At 39.4% G+C, this 21,864-nt stretch overlaps 1 protein-coding gene across 2 annotated transcripts in view; it reads left to right on the top strand.

The window, feature by feature from the left end:
- Window positions 1–16,819, top strand: part of LOC144688573 (beta-1,4-galactosyltransferase 5-like) — a 97,341-nt gene extending 80,522 nt beyond the window's left edge. For both annotated transcript variants that reach the window (XM_078555310.1, XM_078555309.1), the window contains exons 5-9: window positions 3,929–4,045; window positions 5,429–5,616; window positions 6,118–6,240; window positions 10,997–11,098; window positions 13,771–16,819. In XM_078555310.1, coding sequence (XP_078411436.1) covers window positions 3,929–4,045; window positions 5,429–5,616; window positions 6,118–6,240; window positions 10,997–11,098; window positions 13,771–13,918 — 678 coding nt within the window. In that variant the 3' untranslated portion in view covers window positions 13,919–16,819. The remainder of the gene's footprint in view (window positions 1–3,928; window positions 4,046–5,428; window positions 5,617–6,117; window positions 6,241–10,996; window positions 11,099–13,770) is intronic.
- Window positions 16,820–21,864: the final 5,045 nt, after the last annotated feature.

Below are 21,864 nucleotides of genomic sequence, written 5' to 3'. Positions count from 1 at the left end.
GTGTCTCCTGCCCTAGAACTGGTCTCAATGCCTCAAACATGTGAAGCCCCCCCACCCCGTGCCTCAAACTACACATTGATCTTCCCTATCTTCCTATTTCTGCTCTTGCTGGCATGTGGCATTGGGAGTAATGCAGAGATTATAACTTTTGAGGTCCTATTTTTTTAACATCCCCCCCCGCAAATGTCTGCTGTCTATCATTGGTACTGATGTGTACCACAACTTAACTTGTATGAGGAAGGAAGTGAGTTATTCTGCACTCTCCATGATATTCTTCACCAGAGAGGCAACACACCATGATAGTTACAGAAATGCCTGTCTATTCCCCTAACTATGGAATCTCCTATGGAATGACTGCATTTCTACACCATTACTGTTTTCTGCCCCCCCTTCCTGTGCAGTACCTTGACCATTGGTGCACTGGTCTGGACTGCACTCCTTCGAGTGTCATCACTGCCAGTAGTCTCCAATGCTGGGTACTGGTTTGAGAATGCCACAGGCCTCGAAGACTCCTGCAGGCGCTGGAAAAGTAATCCAGAGACCCAGGATAATGCTCTGAGGACCCAGGTTTGAATCCCACCACAGCAAATGGTGGAATTTGAATTCAATAAAAATCTGGAATTAAAGGTCTAATGGCCATGGAAACCATTGTTGTAAAAACCCATCTGGTTCAGGGCAAAGGGAATCTGTCATCTTACCTGGTCTGGCCTACATGTGACTCCAGACCCACAGCAATGTGGTTGACTCTAAATGCCCTCTGAAATGGCCTAGCAAACCACTCAGTTGTAACAAACCACTACAAAGTCACAAAAAGGCAGTGAAACCGGATGGAACACCCGGCATCGACCTAGGCACCGGAAACGACAATTGCAATCGCAGCCCTGTTGACCCTGCAAAGTCCTCCTTCCTAACATCTGGGGGCTAGTGCCAAAATTGGGAGAGCTGTCTCACAGACTAGTCAAGCAACAGCCTGACATTGTCATCCTCACGGAATCATACCTTACAGATAATGTCCCGGACTCCTCCATCACCATCCCTGGGTACGTGCTGATGGCACAGTGGTATACAGTCGGGAGGGAGTTGCCCTGGGAGTCCTCAACATCAACTCCGGACACCATGAAATCTCATGGCATCAGTCAAACATAGGCAAGGAAACCTCGTGCTTGTTAACACGTACAGCTTTCCCTCAGCTGATGAATCAGTGCTTGAACACCACTTGGAGGAAGCACGGAGGGTGTGGCAAGGGCACAGAATGTACTCTGGGTGGGGACTTCAATGTCCATCACCAAGGGTGGCTTGGTAGCACCACTACTGACCAAGCTGGCCACGTCTGAAATGACATAGCTGCTAGACTGGGTCTGCAGCAGGTGGTGAGGGAACCAACAAGAGGGAAAAACATACTTGACCTCATCCTCACCAACCTGCCTGCCAGAGGTGCATCTGTCCATGCTAGTATCAGTAGGAGTGACCACCGCACAGTCCTTGTGGAGACAAAGTCCCGCCTTCACATTGAGGACACCCTCCATCGTGTTGTGTGGTATTACCACCGTGCTAAATGGGATAGATTTCGAACAGATCTAGCAACTCAAGAGTGGGCATCCTTGAGGTGCTGTGGGCCATCAACAGCAGCAGAATTGTACTCGAACACAATCTGCAACCTCATGGCCTGGCATATCCCCCACTCTACCATTACTATCAAGCCAGGGGATCAACCCTGGTTCAATGAAGAGTGCAGGAGGGCATGCCAGGAGCAGCACCAGGCATACCTAAAAATGAGGCGTCAGCCTGGTGAGGCTATAACACAGGACTGCTTGCATGCCAAACAGCATAAGCAGCAAGTGAGAGACAGGGCTAAGCGATCCCACAACCACCGGATCAGATCGAGCCCTGCCATATCCAGTTGTGTATAGTGGTGGACAATTAAACAACTCACTGGAGGAGGAGGCCCCAGAAAAATCCCCATCCCCAATGATGGAGGAGCCCAGCACAGCAGTGCAAAAGATAAGGCATTTGCAACAATCCTCAGCCAGAAGGGCCGAGTGGATGATCCATCTCGGTCTCCTCCGGAGGTCCCCAGCATCACAGATGCTAGTCTTTAGCCAATTCAATTCACTCCACGTGATATCAGGAAATAGCTGAAAGTACTGGATACTGCAAAGGCTATGGGCCCTGACAATATTCCGGCAATAGTACTGAAGACTTGTGATCTAGAACTTGCCGCACCCCTAGCCAAGCTGTTCCAGTACAGCTACAACACTGGCATCTACCCAGCTATGTGGAAAATTGCCCAGATATACAAAAAACAGGATAAATTCAACCTGGCCAATTACTGTCCCATCAGTCTACTCTCAATCATCAGTAAAATAAGGGAAGGAGTCATCAACAGTGCTATCAAGCGACACTTGCGTAATGATAACCTGCTCACTGATGCCTGGTTTGTGTTCCGCCAGGGCCACTCAGCTCTTGACCTCATTACAGCCTTGGCTCAAACATGGACAAAAGTGCTGAACTCCCGAGGTGAGGTGAGAGTGACTGCCCTTGACATCAAGGCAGCATTTGACCGAGTGTGGCATTGAGGAGCCCTAGCAAAACTGGACTCAGTGGGAATTGGGGAAAACTCTGCTGGTTAGAGTCATACCGAGCACAAAGGAGGATGGTTGTGGTTGTTGGAGGTCAGTCATCTCAGCTCCAGGACATCACTGCAGGAGTTGCTCAGGGTAGTGTCCTCAGCCCAACCATCTTCAGCTGCTTCATCAGTGACCTTGCTTTCATCATAAGGTCAGAAGTGGGGATGTTTGCTGATGATTACACAATGTTCAGCGCCATTTGCAACTCCTCATCCTGACTCCTGAAGCAGTCCACATCCAAATGCAGCAAGACCTGGATAATATCCAGGCTTGGGCTGATAAATGGCAAGTAACGTTTGTGCCACACAAGTGTCAGGCAATGACCAAACCAACAAGAGAGAATCCAACCATCGCCCCTTGATGTTTAATGGCATTACCATCGCTGAATCCCCCACTATCAACATTCTGGGGGTTACCATTGACCAGAAACTGAACCGGGCTAGCCATGTAAATCACTGTGGCTACAAGCACAGGTCAGAGGCTAGGAATCGTGCAATGAGTAACTCACCTCCTGACTCCCCAAAGCCTGTTCACCATCAACAAGGCACAAGTCAGGACTGTGATGGAACACTTTACACTTGCCTGGATGAGTGCAACACCCACAACACTGAAGAAGCTGGACACCGTCCAGGACAAAGCAGCCCGCTTGATTGGCACCACATTCACAAACACTCACTCCCTCCACCACCAATGCACAGTGGCAACAGTGTGTACCATCTACAAGATGCACTACAGGAATTCACCAAGGCTCCTTAGGCAGTACCTTCCAAACCCACGACCACTACCACCTAGAAGGACAATGGAAGCAGATAGATGGGAACACCACCACCTGGAGGTTCCCCTCCAAGTAACTCACCACCGTGACTTGGAAATATATCGCAGTTCCCTCACTGTCGCTGGGTCAAAATCCTGGAACTCCCTTCCTCACAGCACTATGGGTGTACCTACACCACATGGACTGCAGCGGTTCAAGAAGGCAGCCACCACCTTCTCAAGGGCAACTAGGGATGGGCAATAAATGCTGGCTCAGCCAGTGAAGTCCACATCCTGTGAATGAATGAAAAAATAACTTCCTGCTTTTTACTGTTCCAAATGGTCACCCATCAACTATCCTGAACTCTGTCTGCCTCATGGAATATATGATCCAGGGAACACTTAGCCTCCCTGCTTTGTGGAATTGGCAATACTTAATTTTCTGAATGCTTGAAGATTTTGAATGAGTCTCCAGATTAATATTAATTCTGCCTATCAAATTAACCATCTGTTATTGCAAATAACCTTACTTGAGCTTATCATTTCAGGTCGCAATTTTGATCCCATTCCGCAATCGTCATGAGCATCTTCCAATCCTGTTGAGGCATCTGATTCCAATGCTACAGCACCAACGCTTGCAGTTTGCTTTTTATGTCATTGAACAGGTAAGTGGCAATTTTTAATTTTTTTTTTTTAAAGTGTTTTAAGGTTCATGGTCTCAACATAAGATATTCAGCATATCCCCTCAAATGTAAAACTGTAAGATCTATAAGTTGTTAACTGTTGGTCATTATCTAGTGTATTGCAAAACATCTACCTTAAAGCCGAGCAAGTTGTACACCTGCACTTTCCATCACAACAGGATTGCTAAGTGGGGAACCAGTTATAGCCTATCACTGCTATTACAACTGACCACTGTAAATTACAGGCTCTTTGTACAGTCAACAGTACATTTAGAAGTTTATTTAAAGTTTGAGCATATGTGAATGTCAGGTGAAGATGGGGCATGTCTTTGCTGTGACCTTTTGTCAAATAGCCCACTGACCCTCACTGGTGAGGCTCAGTAATGATTAAAGAGATATTATAATTACCATACGACTCTTCATCAGAAAAGAAAAGTTCTGATGAAGAGTCATACGGACTCGAAACGTTAACTGTATTCTTCTCCGCAGATGCTGTCAGACCTGCTGAGTTTTTCCAGTTATTTTTGTTTTTGTTTCAGATTTCCAGCATCCGCAGTATTTTGCGTTTATTATAATTACCATAGTTTGCTATGGATAAAATCTAGCTTTGCAACGGAACATGCCGTGTGTATTCTTTCACTTCCTTTTCAGTGTTGTCTTTTGGTTGGATGCTGTATTTCAAAGAAGAGCCCTGATGTCCTGGCCAATATTTATCCCTTATTCAAAATCACAAATATAACAGATTACCTGGTCACTATTGTATTTCTGTTGTGGGAGTTTGCATTGTATAATTTGGCTGCTGTGTTTCCTGCATTACAACAGTGACTAGATTAGACGAGGCTGCTGTAAAGCACTTTGTCTGATAGTTATGAAAAGTGTCATATAAATGCAAATCTGTTTTTCTTTTACAATGATTGTACCTTGCTGTATATTTTTGTTTCTTCTCTCTTTTTTGCCACCAATCGCAATGTGAAGAACTATTGTTAAGCATTGCAAAATAACTGCACTTCCTTTTCAACAATGTTGATCAAAGCTGCTTATGATTTCAGTAACTTTTTTTCTATCCTATTATCTGGTTTTTAATATTGTATCATGTAGATAAAATCCTTATTCTAATGGTGAGATGTATATAGTGTCGGTAATTTTGAGATCTAATGTGTAGATTTGGTGTCAAGATAGTCGAGATTTTCTTTGTGCCATAGGTTTAACAAAATTGTAAACAACTTTATGAGTTCAGTTATAAGTTTGTTGCAAGTAACACAGAAAATAATCCATCCCACCCTTGGCTACTTCTTTAAAAAAAAAAAAAAAATTTTTTTTAAATTATGTTGCTAGAGAAGTTAATTCTTTTCTCTCTTTTATCAGGCTGGGTTCCACCCATTTAACCGTGCAATGCTGTTCAATGTTGGATTTATGGAGGCTTTGAAAGACATGGACTGGGATTGTGTAATTTTTCACGATGTTGATCACATACCTGAAAATGATCGTAACTACTACGGTTGTGGCCAGATGCCAAGGCACTTTGCAGCCAAGTTGGATAAATACATGTACTTGTACGTCCTGTTGCTTAATCTGAGGTGATCGATTAATTATAGTTAGAAATATAACTGGACAAAATATCATTAGGAAAGGTATTATGTAGCTTTAAATTTGTGTGAAATTCGAGCAAAACTTTATTTGAATCAGTTTCACAATATTTTCATCTTTTTTAAGTTTCCTTCCTTTTTGAAGTTCCATACTGTATACCATTCTTCAGAAAGCTATGTAAGCAAGTGACTTGTTCAGAGAACTATGTTTATGCTCCTGTATAAGATCATTAAGAAGGCCATAAACAGTTAACAATTAACAAGAGAGTCAATTTTTCGAAACGCCCTGAATTTGCATGTGCCATTTGGAGCAGAAACCCTGGTCCTATAATCCTTTCCCTTGATGCATTACTGCAACTACACAGACCCCTCTCTCTCTAATTTTCAACCCCTAACCGCCTAAAATATTTAAAATATTTAAAAGGAATTTTTAATTGGTTATTACAGTTCTGTCATATTTTTCTACAGGCTTCCTTACGATGAATTTTTTGGTGGAGTAAGTGGATTAACAGTGGAACAGTTTAGAAAAATCAATGGATTCCCAAATGCATTTTGGGGTTGGGGAGGTGAAGATGATGATCTCTGGAAAAGGTTGGTTAGGTTTGACACAATAATGAGTTATATCTAAATTCATATGTCACTAATTCAATCCATATGAAATGCTTCTGGTTAAAAACAGTTGCACATATTCAAGTGAATACCATGTTGAAAGTGATCGTGCTTGTTTTGGATTCCTACTGCACGAAGGAGAGGATTTGAATTTATATCCTTAAGACATTCTAAAGTGCTTCACAGCCAATGAAATATCTTTCAGCTGTAATCATCTGTGTGTATAAGTGGGCAGAGCAAATGTTCAACTTGTCATAAATATATTGGGCCTGAAAATTTTGGGCTGCACTGCTGCTGGTAGTGTAGTGTGGCAGATTTCTGACAGGCAGTTTTCCCTGGATTGACTGTCCTGAATTCTTTGGGCCAGGGTCATTTGGAAACCTATACTGTTTATGGTGCATCCCTGCAGCAGGCTAAGGATTTCCATGTGGAATTTTTTCCTTTTTGTGGGAGGGGTTGGGGGAAGCCAGTGAGCTAATCTGTCCAAACACAGTGAAGGTGAAAGAAATATTGATCTTGAAGTAGCTGCTTTTCCTAAAGGCAGTCAATCATTTTAAGAAACTGGCATCGTGGATCCCACCACTTCTGTCAGCAAGCTAATTTGGGAATGTAAGTATACTTGCACCATGGAGTATACTCTCTTTGGTGGTTGGGGGGTGGGGTGGTAAGGAGAGCAAACTGCTGGAGTTAATGGTGGATAATGTCATCCTGAGTTCATCTGCCATTAGCACAGTGAGTGTAGCTGACGCAAGCTGTCCTCCTGCCAGAAAATCTTAGCATAATAAAAAGAGACAATTCTAGTAGTTTAGTATTAAATCCCACTTCAAATTCTGCCCTTCCTTCAAGCCGCCCAAAGCTTGTACCTTGAAGTATTCACCCAGACCTGGGAAACTTTGAACTGAAATTTTTATTGGAGGCAATTAAAGGTTTAATAACTGGCGTGTTCATATTTGTTACTGCTACAATGTACAGATATTGAGGTACTACAGTTGTGACATTGGTAGCTTTCTAAATGAGATAGATGAAAATCAAAGGTCATCATTTGTACAATAAACAATTTAAACAAGAAGCTTGCAACTTATGTAAACATTCTCCTGATGCACTCAAGGCTTACTCTGTCTTTCATAAGTTTATGCAGTTAAAAGCCATAAAAGGGAATGCTGTCATTGCTCACCTGTTGTAAACTCGTAGCTCTAGCCATCTGACTTCTTTTGGATGCTTGTCTGAAATTAATGCATCTTTTCATGTAAGAATAAAGGAAGATTAATTTTTTTATTTAAAAATTGCATAATTCTGACCACAATTCAATAATCAGCTGCAAATAATCTCTTTCCCCATCTTTCACTACCTTCTCAAGCTTTGTCCAATAGATTATTTTTGGCGATGCATCAACAACAGCAATGCTGATGACTTGTATTTATATACTACCTTTTCACATAGAAAAGCATCCCTGGTACTTCACAAGAGGCTGTTTCTCTTGCCTGGGGAATTTAGAACATGGGGGAAATGAGCCAGGATAAAGGGGCTGATCATATAGGGCTAAAATGAGAAATTTCCTCACTGAGGTTCATGAATCTTTGGCATAAACCCCAGAAGATTTCCAATGTGCCATCATTTAATATATTCAAGGTTGGGATAGATAGATTTTTGATTTTGTGGGAAATGAAGAGATATATAAGGAAAAGGCAGAAGATCAACCATAATCGCATTTAATGGTGTAGCTGACTTGAGGAGTCCTTTGGCCTACTGCTGCTCCTATTTCTTATGTACTGATAGAGTGAAGGGAACAGGGCAGAAAAAGAAGCTAGACTCAGAAGAGCAGAGTTTGGAAGGACGGCTGCAAGGTTAGAGATATGGTCAGATGCGGACATGGCGAGATTTTAATGCAAGAATGAATAGTTGAAATTTTGAGATATTGGAAGACCAAAAGACAATCTAGATCGGTGTAAACTCAGATGATGGGCAAGGGGATAGGACCCACGTTAAGAGTTAAGAGCTGCAATTTATGAAGGGTGGAAAGTAGGAGACCAAACAGAATGCAATGGATTAGAAGGGTTTGGATATGATGGTTATGTGCCAGGGTGAGATGGAAATAAACTTTTTTTTTGGGGTATGGAGAACTTAGAATTTATATAGGATATTAAGATTGAATGGTCTGGTTTATCCTGAGGTGATAAGTGGGAGGGGTTGGAATTGGTGGCAAGAATTTGTTGTTGGAGCTGAAACTATAGCTTTGGTCTTCCTATTGTTTAGCTGAAGGAAGGTTCGGATCCTCTAGGACTAAAAGCTTAAAGACAATAGAGTAGTCAAAAGGCAGTGGAGTCAGTGCCAAGTGTCACCAGCATGTTGTAGAAGCTACCCTCATATATACACATGTGGAAGAGGAAAGGGGCCAAGGATGCTCTTTCCTGGTGACTGAGGAATTTGGAAGAGAGATCATTGCAGGCGATGCTCTGGCCACAGTCAGCTGAAGAGTAGAACTAAATAAGAGGAATATTTCTGCGCTAGATTGTTAAGGAAAGATATTGAAGAGGGTGGTATGATTTACAATGCTGAAGGCTAAAGAAAGGGCAACATCTTGTACTTAAATCCTGAAACTCCCTCCCTAACGGCACTGTGGGTGTACCCACACCACATGGACTGCAGCAGTTCAAGAAGGCAGCTCACCACCACCTTCTCGAGGGCAATTAGGGATGGGCAATAAATGCTGGTCTAGCCAGCAATGCTAACAATCCGTGAATGAATAAAAAATAAGCATAGCACCTGCAGTATAATATCTCAATGTGTTTCTCAAAGATAATTATGAAATGCTGCTCCACATTAGATATTAGGACAGGTGAAGCGATCAAAGAGGTGGTTTTAAGAAGCATCTTACAGGATGAGAGAGAGGCAGAGACCTTTAGGGTGGAATTCCAGAGCATGGGGCCAAGGAAGAATAATATCTTCTGGCAGATTTGTAGGGAATGTCATTTTTGTGCTTTGCCAGAATAATTTTGGAATTGTGGCAGGAATGGAAACATAATTGGAGAGTTTCAGGTGGAATTGAGAGATGTGGCCATGGATCTGGAAGGCAACAAGTTCACGAATTATGCAGTGGAAAGGAATGTGGTCCTATGTGCCAAGCTTGAATACATACTGATTTCAGTCTTCAGCTTGATAATACCCAAGAGGCTATGAAGCTTAAACTATCCTTGGTTGCAAGAACTTGACCAACCTCTACGAGAAACAGGCCAAGGATGATAGACCTTCTCCCCATTGCTGTAAGATTTCTGGCACAGCTCCATCATTATTTTCTTTCTGCTGGAAACACTTTCAGTATTTGAGTAGCACTGAAGATAAAACACCCAGTTAATGCCACAGCTTCACTTCAGGATATGGTGTTGCACGCTTAGTTACCTTCTATTTGGGTATAAAAATTGATAAATCGCTGATTATCTTCAATTTAATTTTTAAAAATAGTTAAAATTCTGAAATTTAAATATTACTAAGTTCAAAAGTCAGGGCATGCTAACTTTTCATTTTACTCAAGTTTTGTATTATACAGTAGGATTGTCAGCATCTGAAAAGATCTAAAACTAATGTTCCTGGCAAGCCCCTCCAGTAACTCTGCAGAATGTTTTAATTTGGATTTCTAGCATTCACAGTTTGATATTAGAAGAGCTTGACAAAATTCAGCTGGTTTTCATTGAGAGTTGTGGAATATGATGCTTTCTGCTGCAGTTGCCAGGGAGAGGGGTTGTAAAGCAGGTTTGGTCTCCCATTGTGTTTAATTTTGATTAAGCTGCTTTGGAGTGGCGCTATGTAAAGGTTAGGTGATTATCTCCACATACAAGAGGGGAAAACTAGATGGAGAGTAAATATTATACTGACATTTGAATTTTTCACTGAGCTGAAGTGTGGTGGATACATTAGCAGGATTTAGTGCCTTCATAATATATTTGAATAACTATTTAAAGGGTCGGGATAAATATCTTGTAAGGATGAACGTGAAACTTTTCAGGAATACTGCAGGCACAAATGTTCCACGGTACTGGATCAATCAAATCGTCATTGCTAATGTAATTGGTGAAATTTGAGTAGTGTAGATACTAATATATTAGAGCAGTCCCTCCATTGTTTTTGCTAAATTACCATTGACATGAGCTTAATTTTGGTTCTTTGCTTTGGGGTTCTAAATTATGCTATTGCCATGATGTACGTTTATTTTCACTTGTCTTTGAGACAGGTTTGATAAAACATTATCGGGAATTGGTAATTGTTAGTGATTATGCATTGAACTGTGTATTTTTAAAAAGGAAAGTAGATTCATTAGTGCATCTTTTTGTTTGGGTTATTGATGGAAATATTATGCACGGGCCTGAGAAGAGGGAATCACACTAGTCTAGTCGGTAAAGCGTTTTTTAGGACAAGTTTCTCTAGTTTTTCTTTCTTCTCCCCTTCTCACACAAGTTGATGGTAAATGGAGGATAATTTAAGTTGAAGAATGAACAGTGCAACTGCCAAAGGTGAGTAACGTTCTGTACCTTCTTTGAGCTGTACTTTGTGATCCTTTTGTCAAATTCAACTGGCAAATGTGTTGCTCTTGAAATTCCTTGCAACAAAACCTTTGTTACGAAGATGAATAAACTTTGCAATATTTGACTTAACCTCTGGATTTGCTTGTAATCAAGTGCAAAAAAATTAAATGTAGTGTTTGAACTAAGAACTTGTGTTGAAGCATCTATTTGGCTTTTTTTAGGGTTCAGTTTGCTGGCCTTACTGTAACAAGACCAGGCGGTGATTTGGGAAAATACAAATCTGTTCCTCACCACCATAGAGGGGAAGTGCAGTTCTTGGGAAGGTGAGTCTAACTTTTTGAGGTACTGTACTTGAACATGCTTATTGAGTTTGAGTTTGGATTCTGAAGAGATAGTAGAAAGTGTCCTTAAAATGGTTTGTCCAAGGTCATACAAATAATACAAAATAAAAATTGATCACAGAACTACTTAGCACCAATTTTGACAGGACAACAAGGTAAAAATTCTTATTGGAATTTCTAGCATATAAATGAAGTGTACAAAAGGTTAGACTGTCTATTGTAAGAAGGGTGTTCCTCATGCTCCTACATATTCACATGGGACATTGTCATAACATTGGTTGGTAAACTGGCTTGAAAAAGCTCTCCTTTTGAATAATTCCATCCCATGTGTGGATTAACTAATTGTCAACTGTGTAACCATATGTAATCCTTTAAGTACTGCCTTTCAATATTTGATCTAAGGAGGTGGCATTAAGACTACCGATATTTGGAGCATTGAGATGTAGGTAATAGGTGAAAAGCAGCTCTAAACCACACTAGATTGTAAAGAGAAGTAAGTAAAGCCTGGACACAGAGAGATTTGCAGTGAGACTGAATTATATTAAATGAAGAACATGCCTATTGTGAGGTAGCCTAATTAATTCCTCATTGTTTCAAAATCGACACACATTTTTATCAATAAAGTGCAAAACCTTATGCTAGAATCCCAAGCATAAACATACATCTTCAGGCCTGGAGTATAACGGCTCTAAATGTATGTTACTCTTGACTAACAGATTAAATTGGCAGTGCATAGCAAGTATGCAAACTGATCCAAGTAGTTAATAAATCATTGTAGGTTCCAGTACTGAGATTTTCTAGGATGTTTTTGAAATGTGAATCCAGCACTGGTGGGAAGCAATGGGCTAGATTTTGCAGTCAGCGGTAAAGCAGTGTCACTTGCTGTTGACTCTAAAGAAAGCTGCTCACAAAAATTTAGCTGTTCCCCTTGCCTGGCAGCATTCTGAATCTGGCACCAGCGTGAGGTTTTCCAGGTATGCAAAAACAGTGAGATCTGTTGGCAGGGTAAGTAGCCAATTACATTGAAGTATTCTCAGACAGCAAGAATTTATAAGTACTTCATCCTTCATTTTTAATTTAAATTTTCAGATAGCAAAATAAATGATTGGATTTAGCAAGCTGAAGTATTAACATAAACATTTTTTTCAAAGCATGTAGAATTTTTTAAATCATAATGGAGAAGTTTGACATTCCACGAATATAAAATTATCTCTTCAGGGTTGATAAGGGTGTTTAGCTAGTATACTATTAAAAACACATTAGTAATGTGCAACTTTTCTAAGGAAATTTACAGTGAGATTAATGACATGAAAGTGGATGTTTCAGCCCATTCTTTGATTGAAGTGACTTCAAAAACACACCTTATGGAGGGGCGTAGATCACTAACTGCAACTTCTGGACTTCTGCATTATTTCCACATAGGTAGACTCCCAAAGTTACTGGTGGTATCAGTGCTGTGCAATGATGATGACACTGACATTTTCACTATCATTGTCATTGCAAAACCCAGGCCAATGTACTGTTTATAGTGCATTGATCATTAAGGCAACTTTAACACCAAAAAATTTTATCTCCATAATTCTGCACTAATTCTACAAATGTAGGACATAGGTGAGCAACAATGTAACATAATTCAATATAATTTTTGAGTTTATGCTCCTCAGTTTTGTGAATTGCTTATTTGACTATCACTTAACATCTCACTACAGATTACTCTCTTTGAAAAGAACTCTGAATTTTCTGTAGGAGATGGTGTTGGGTTCAATGCTACGAAAGTAAATCTCCTGAGAATGGCACTGAACCATAGATCTCTTGGCTCAGTGTTTCCCATCATTGGTTAAACGAAGGACAAAGGTCAAAGAATAAATAACAATTTGGGCTAAAAGTTGATTGTAGTTTTTTGAGTCATTAATGTATTAATTGAGCTCCATTTCAGTCCTTTGCTGTTAAGTTTACAAAATTGCCAGATGTATTGTGACATAGAAAACAAAGTGTATTCCAAACTTGACCTTGTTTGATATGCTTTTAAACTCCACCCCCAAAACATGCTATCCACCTATTCAACAACATAGCTGTACAGGTCTTCAACATACTGTGCCAATGGATATTTAGGACAAGGTTTCCTAGAAATTGAAGTTTAGTTGCATCCAATAATTAGCTGGTACTAATGGTGTTAGGATTCTACCTCTGCTCTATTTTACTAACTTTTAATTCTGAAAAATTGAACCTATCTATTTTGAGTAATGTTCATTATTAGTTGTATACAAATTCAAGTAGCATTGGGAGGCACTGTTTTAAAATTAGTGGTTGCCCTTTTAGGACACAGACGAGGAGAAATTTTTTCTGAGGGTTGTGCAGCTTTGAAATTCTCTGCCTCAGAAGGTGAGGGTCATTGAATATTTTTAAAGCAGAGGTAGATAGATTCTTGTTAGGCAAGGGAATCGAAGGTTATCGGGGTTAAATGGGAATGTGGAAATCGAAACACATGAAATCAGCCATGATCTTATTGAATGGCGGAGAAGGCTGGAAGGGCCGAATGGTCTACTCCTGTGCCTATTATTTGTTGTTCTTAACTGTGAAATGAGATTGTTCCTTAGTTATTTTAACTGACATGAAAACATTAACAAGCTGTTTTGCTGTTTTTTTTGTTGCAGATATGCTTTATTGAGACATTCTAAAGAGAGGCAACAGCTTGATGGCCTGCAAAACTTGAAGTACTTTCCAAATATCACAGTTGAAGTCTTGTATAAAAACATAACTGTAAACTTGACACCGGAGCTGGCTCCAGTGAGTGACTATTAAGTTATAATAGGCATAACAGGTTAGTGAGGGTTAGGGTTGCTTGCTCAGAGAAAATTGATGGACTTGTAATCCTGGTTTTAAAAAAAAAAAAATCTGCAGTGAGACAACACAAAAGTTCCTTTGCGTAGTCTTGAGGAATTGGCCAGCAGCTTGATTTTACTCTCAACAGGTTGGGTAATGGTCAATGACTATGCAGGAGTGCTGGTGACTATGATAGAATCAGGTTTGAAATTCATTGTCATGAACTTCATCAGTGTAACCTCTTAATCTCACTTTTCCAATTGAATAATACATCATTGATCAAGAAGGAAAAAAAAACTGTCGAATCCATGCGGCAGCATCGGGGCAATGAATCAAACTGAATTCCAAGACTGCAGACCTAGTTGGAAACTATTGTATCGTATTTTGGCATTGGATGCCAACAGGAATGAAGTGAGCAGTTTCCTTTCCAATCACCTTGTGATCAAATACTAAATTAGCTGAAAAACATACCATTACCTTTTTTTTTTATTCACTAGCAATTGTTAATGCACTTCTAGTGGACAAAGTTTTTGTAAATAAGCTGTGAATTGCCAGATATTTTTTTATTTATAGTCTAATGAACCACAAGGTTTACATGTTGAGGTCAACAATTTAAGTCTGACACTGTTGTATATGTAAGGCACAGAACACACACTGAATATAATCTCCTTTAATTTTAAATGTGAGGTGATTTGATTAGTATGTGTTCCTGAATATATGACTTGAGTGTTCTGTTTCAGCCCTCTTTACTGCTACACTCTCATGCTGCTGAAATTCATAGATCCTTCCTAGAAAAATTGACATTTTTACACATGCCTTAGTTAAACTGTGGTTGCTTGACTTTATTCAACATTACTGATTATATTTGAAATATCAGCATTTTCTTAAAAACAAATATGTGCCAATGATATTGTAGCATTTTGTTCTATTAATTCATATGTTATGACACTATAAGTGTAGAAAACTATTTTCCATCTTTGTTATGAATTGAGTTTATGACAACGTCCAGCACTTGTGAAACTGCTGAGTTTGTGTTTCTTTAATGTTCTACATTGGGGGTTCAACTGCCTTCTCTAGTCCATGGCATTTAGCTGATAATTTGAGTTTATCTGTCTGACTTGGAGAGTTTCTTACCCCTACCATGTTTGTGAACATTAGTAAAATGTCAACTTATTGATTTAGTTGCTAAAGCCCATTGCCTGTTTAAATTGTTAGCTGTTTTAAAATGAAGCATAATTTATGGTGTTAGATGTTGTAGCTCACTGCATCAGAGAATGGTAGGATATGGAGCTACACGCAAGATTCTGCAGTTTTTTTGCCAATGATAAATGAAGTGTTTGGGAAAACATGATGAGCCCACCTATGCAGCTTTAACAACTGCTGAAGGTCCATTGTTAAACGTGCCAGGAGAAGAGATGGGAAAATTTTTTTTTTAAAAGAAGTGGGGTATATGTATATGTATATGTGTATATGTATATATGTATGTATATTTTTGTATCAATCTTTGGTTTACATCTTTTATGAGTCTATGATCCCACCCACCAATGAATGGCAGTGACATGACACAGGCCCTGCTGTTTGCAGTGAGGAACAACCCAAGTGAGTAGACATTGAAGCTTTTGTTGCAAGGTCATGATCAGTCGGTATGAGAGGACATCTAGGGATGAAATTTCTCCTGTTCATTTTTTTTTAGCCAAACGGTTAGTGTGAACACAAAATAGAATTTCTATTTTATTTTCTGCTGATCCTTTTTTGCTTAAAAAAAAATTCAGGACAAAGAATTTCATTGTCCTAGGCTTATCTGTCCTTGAAAGGCTGCTAGCCTTATTTAGTTTTTATGTTTGCATTTAAAACTGATGTTTCACAAAGGAGGAATATTGCATATATTATCCTGAAGACCAAGTATGATGCAGTCAGAGTGTATAGCAATAAAGAGAATGCTGATTTGTTTCATTTTCAGCTGTCGATGGTGAATTGTGTTGCTATTTCTGAATCTGGTATATTACTGCAGAAATAAAATTGTAAATGTATTTTGTTTTGATTTATAGCTATATGTAACCATATGTTTTTTTCCACCTCTTTTTCCTTCAGTTCCATTCCCACTCCCTCTCCAAAATGGCTTTGATGAAGCACTTAAATATGTACTATTCATGTTTTGGCGATTTCTATACAATGAGTTTTGTGTATTTGTATAGAAGAGAAAATTGTGATGTGCATGTTCCAACATGATATAGAAAACATTTTGAAAAATGCCACAGCTTAAGAATTGGAAAGCTGTTGTAAGGCAGCATAAGCTCCAAAATCATCTTGGTAAAGGTACTTGGTGTCAATTTAAAACAATTCAAACCACAGATTTTGCTTTTTGTATATACCTTATAATTTTTTGGTATATCTACTCGGTAAAACCCCTTGCTCATTTCACAAACGTGTTCCATGTTGTGGGAATGAAGGATAATTCTGATTTGGATCGCTTTTTACCATGTTGGTGCACAAGACCCACAATATGTTTGTATATGACCCAAATTGCATGCAAAAAGAAATTAGTAAATATACAAGAACGTAGAAATCTATCAAACTTTCTATAACACTGCAGGAAGAGGGGCAAAAGAGGCCTGACAATATAAGATCTTTTTCTCAAATGTTGGCATGTATTGTTTATAGAATATGGTTCCTATTTAAATTTTTGTTGTATGGTCTAGTTTTTGCATGTTTCCAAGTAGAGCTGGACAGATCAGCAAAGTTCTAGACCTGTGCACTGAAAAGCATTAGAGTTCTCACCTCAAAGCCTTCTGTCCTATCTTCACTCCTTTGCTCATTTGTTATACATTTTTGTATTAATTTATGGATGATTTTTTCAATAAAAAGTGAAAGACACCATGAGTCGATGTGTAGATTACAACTAATTCATAAATATAGGATATTCATTCCTGAGACAATTCAAAATAAACAATTTAAAATGTTCTTGTGAAGGAGGAACTTAAACTGTCTGTAGAGAATATTACAAAACGTGTTCTGGCCAAGCCACGTTAATTTGTATAACATGAATAAATGTATTTGGATTCTCTGACCTACAGTCGCCTCCAGGATTGATCACTGGACTGAAAAGAATCCTACTTTGACAGTTGGTTCATTGCTCAAATTGGCATTGAATAACAATATGACCAGAATGTTTGTCTGAAACTGATGCCTGAGTAAGTATGTTGCCTCCACTGTCATTGCTGTCTTCTGTAGAGGAAGAATTGGAGCGACACTGCATGGTTTAATTGGATAACTGACCATTCAGGAATATAGTGATTACAGTCTTAATTCCAAAATGTACCTTTGCTAGTTTCCAAATCTTACTGGCGAATGATATTCATCACTGCTCATGGAGCTTAAGGGACTTCTTGATTCACATGTACCAGTCCTGGAGTATTGCACAGAAAATGACCATGATCTGCAGTAACCTTGCAGTGATTTTTTTAAAAATTCATTCACGGGACGTGGGTATTGCTGGCTGGGCCAGCATTTATTGCCCATACCTAGCTGCCCATGAGAAGGTGGTGGTGACCTGCCGCCTTGAACTGCTGCAGTCAATGTGGTGCAGGTGCACCCACAGCACTATTACAGAGGGCGTTCCAGGATTTTGACCCAGCAACAGTGAAAGAACGGCGATAAATTTCCAAGTCAGGATGGTGAGCAACTTGGAGGGGAACCTGCAGATGCTGGTGTTCCCATCTATCTGCTGCCCTTGTCCTTCTAGATGGTAGTGATCGTGGGTTTGGAAGGTGCTGTCGGAGGAGCCTTGGTGATTCCTGCAGTGCATCTTGTAGATGGTACATACTGTTGGTACTGTGTGTCGGTGGTGGAGGGAGTGAATGTTTGTGGATGTGGTGCCAATCAAGCGGGCTGCTTTGTTCTGGATGGTGTCAAGCTTCTTGAGTGTTGTGGAAGCTGCACTCATCCAGGCAAGTGGGGAGTATTCCATCACATTCCTGACTTGTGCCTTGTAGATAGTGGACATCTGTTAATTACATTAATACATGGAAAAGAGAATTGGATCTATAGTTCAAAACAAAAAGAAAATACAGGGATATGGGGAAAGAGCTGGTGAGTGGGGCTAATTAGATAGTCCTTTCAAAGAACTGACAATGACTGTGTCCTCTCTGCCTTTATTCTCTTGACCTCCCCCAATGAGCTTACCCAACCCCCACCCACCCACCCTGCAAACACCATTCCAACCATCTTTCTACAATTACACTAAGGAACTACATAATTTGGTTGCTTGGGAAGTTGAGAATAAAATTGACCTATACCTTGGGTAAACGACTAGCTCTTATTTCATAGACCCTTCGTATTCCATTGTGGTAAATGATACCCTGTGATGCATAGTCTATTTATTAAATGCTGCTTATTTTAGCTCTCATCACAAGAACACCTAAAATGATAAGGGTTCATTGGAAAAGTTAGGAATGTAGCATAGATGGGGAAGAGTTAAGGTTATTAATTTAAGCAAAAAGAAAGGTTGGAAGAAGCAACATGCACTTATGTTATCATGATTGGGCTAGTGGTAATTTGAGTAAAGCAACTAATGACCACTGTACCACTCTCAGCATTTGCGGGAGAGGCAACTATAAAACCAGCGCTGAATAATTTAAAGAATTTCTTATTACATATGTGATTTTGGAAATAAACTCCTATTTAACGTAGTAAACACTGAATCTAATTTTTTACCAAAAAAAAAGACAAGTTTGTTAAAGATGTAAATTTGACATGATAAGATTTTGGATAATATCAAACCTTCTATTCTAGAGAGAATGAGTATGTTCCCATTCCATAGTTTCTTGTGTTAAGAATGTAAATGACTGCTTGGAGAGATAAGTAAAATGATAATGTTATACAAAAGAGGAATGATTGTGATGTGCACTTTGAGGATTCTATTAAAAGTATAACAAATCATGAGGGAAAAATAATCTGCATGAAATAGTCCTGGTGGATTGTCCCAGAGATTAAAAATATCAGAGGATGAAAATAGTAGAAGAGCAGAAATGAGCAAGAATCCACATGGTTTGAACTGCAGTTAACCCAAGGCCAGTAATTCTACTGGGCAATTCAGTCATAAGGTATGTGGAACAAGTGTCGATGTACAAATCAGTAATAAATAATAATTCTATTTTATGTACAAATCATTAGAGTTGCTGTTGCAAAAATGGTAATTTGCAAATTCCAACTGTGTAAATGGCAGCCATTGTGCCTGAATGAAGCTGGTCCTGGGGACAGACCTTTTGCAAGCTCTCCATTCTTTTCAGGAACAAGCAAGATCTTTTACTGTCTTTGTGTATCCTGTGATATTTATGGTCTGTACTCCGGCTTATTCGTTTACTCTTAAGTGTGAAGTTGTAGCAAATATGTAGAATTCTAATTCAGTCTAAAGTGATACTTTCAAAGCAACAACTAAGTAAATTATGGATAGTCCCTTAACCTACACATGGAAAAAAAATGTGGAAAATTAATTGCAAGTTGGCAACATTTCTCTGCACCATTGACTGCATTATTATGTGTATTTCCTTTGAATCTTATTTTTAAGAAGAATGTTACATAACTGAGCAAGTGATATAACCGAATAACAACATCCTAAAGATTTAAGGAAGCCATTTGGCCCAATGTATCTGTCCCGGTTCAAAATTATCTATCCAGCCTAATAATCTACCTAGCTCTTAAACTGCAGCTTTGTAGGATATAGCACTTATAATCGTATCCAAGTACTTTTTAATATGATGAGACTTTCTGCCTGTACCCCTTTTCGGACAGTAAGTTCTAGACCCTCATCACTCTTCTCAATTTCCCTCTAATCCTTCTACCAATTAATTTAAATTTATGATGCCTGGTTATTGGCCTCTTTGCTGAGGATTATTTCTATTCACTCCATTTGGGCCCCTCATAAATTCATTCACCTTATGGAAGATTAAAGCAAAAACATATTTGAAATTTAAAAAGTCAAAGCACTGGTCAATATGAGCAGAGTTGGTATGTTCGAATGTTTGATTTTTATTCAAAATTCTTATTTTTAAGGAATTAATATTACAATAATAAAGTTCACCTTATGAGGTCTGTATTACTGTGAAGCAAGGATTTCATCCAACATTGTATAATATGGATCAGTCAGCAGCAAAGGATTGGCACTTGGCTATTTACCTCACTGACAGCTCTTCACAAAGCTTTGCAGTCTTTCTCTAATGTTGTGTCTCAATCCAGTGTGGCACCCTCTACACGGCATCTATTGTATATGTCGTATAATACCTATCAGCAGACCAAGACAGCAAATCTCTTCAAACAATCAGATCGAAGATTTCTTGCAGAGTCTGAACCAGTAATTATAGAGTAGGAAATAAAGATTGGGAAATGCAGATGAAATTAGGAGCGATGAAAGGGAAAGAGATGAGGTTAAAAAAGAAAATTGAGCCTTCAATGGAAGTGTTATTCTGAGGGAATGAAGCTCCACACTAATAAAATTAAACTTTCAAGCTATGATCCTAGAATTATCCCCAAGATTTTGGTAAGAACTGGTCAGAGACCAATGAAATTTATTTAAAATTGACAGAGTTTGAGATCCAAGACATTTAATGAATAAAGCCACAAGCTTCCACTGGTTTTGAACAAACAAAAATAAACTTACAATAAAAGGCGTGAAAGATAAAACCATTTACAATATTTATTCTTTATTCTAACATTTAGGGTAAGTATAAGGCACATGTGAATTAACAAGCCAACTGTGGTCAAACACACACCACACAACACAATAAATGGCAAATGCAACTAAGACAGAGTCCATGGAGTTCTCAACAGCCCACCTGGATGTCAGTAACACTTGAGTCAACCAAACTCACTGAAGCTCTGTCTCTCACAGGGGATTCCAGTCTTCACCTTTAAAGATCTAGCCTGGGAATTCTTCTCCAAAAGTTGCTCCAACTCGCATGGCATCAACAATGGCCAACCTCGGAGGGTTTCAATCTCGTCTCCCAAGATTCTGTTCACCTGGATTCCCAAGAATGCACTCAACACCAATGCACAAGCACAACTTAAGCTTTTTGGCCATGCTAAGCAGAACACTGATGCTCCAAAGGGGTACCTTTTCCCCCACAGTACAGAGTCACCAACCTTCAGCTGTCTTTTTCACTTAAAGTCTGCTCCCCACAGCCCTTTTCCTGTTTGGAGCCTGTTTCTCTTTTTTTTTAACTGAACCAGGACCTTTTCTTGTCCTTGCCCCTTCTCTGGGACTCTTTTTGGACCTCTCTTTGTCCCATCTCCCTTTGCGACCTCTCCCTGTCTCCTACCTGGGTCTTCCCTTCTCAATAGCGTTCCACTTCCGGCCACCTCCTTGCGTTTTTGCACTGTTTTTCTTCCATACGGCTGCACTGGGCCCAAGAACGTAAAAATGCTGATCTGCATATTTGTACCTACACCACATGGACTGCAGTAGTTCAAGAAGGCAGCTCACCAACAATACCTCAAGGGTAATTATGGATGGGCAATAAATGCTGGGCAAGGCCCACATCCCATGAATGAATAAAAAAATGTGCAGCCCGCTCACTGTCTGTACATGCTCAAAAGCTCCCTGGTCTGTCAGGAGTTGAAGTTCCCAACCTCTGCTCTCAACATCAAGGTAAGTCAATTTTCATAACAAGGTCCAAAGATGTTCACAGTAATTATCACACCATTAAAAACTTACTACTGAGTGTGATCAGAATAAGGGTGCATGTGACTGATGTCAGGTTGATTATATAAGTGTTAAACCAGGCTAAATATAGAAAATTTAGAGGAAAAGTGAGAGAAATTATAGCCAACATAAAAGGGAAACCAACAATCTTCTATAGGCATATAAATAATGGAGTGTTAAAAGGAGGAGTAGGGTCAATTTGGACCAAAAAGGAGATTTGTGCATGAAG

Source organism: Cetorhinus maximus, chromosome 13 (genome assembly GCF_964194155.1).
Source record: "Cetorhinus maximus chromosome 13, sCetMax3.hap1.1, whole genome shotgun sequence".
In the NCBI taxonomy this organism is placed as follows: domain Eukaryota; kingdom Metazoa; phylum Chordata; class Chondrichthyes; order Lamniformes; family Cetorhinidae; genus Cetorhinus; species Cetorhinus maximus.
This window is presented reverse-complemented; position numbering and strand designations above follow the sequence as displayed.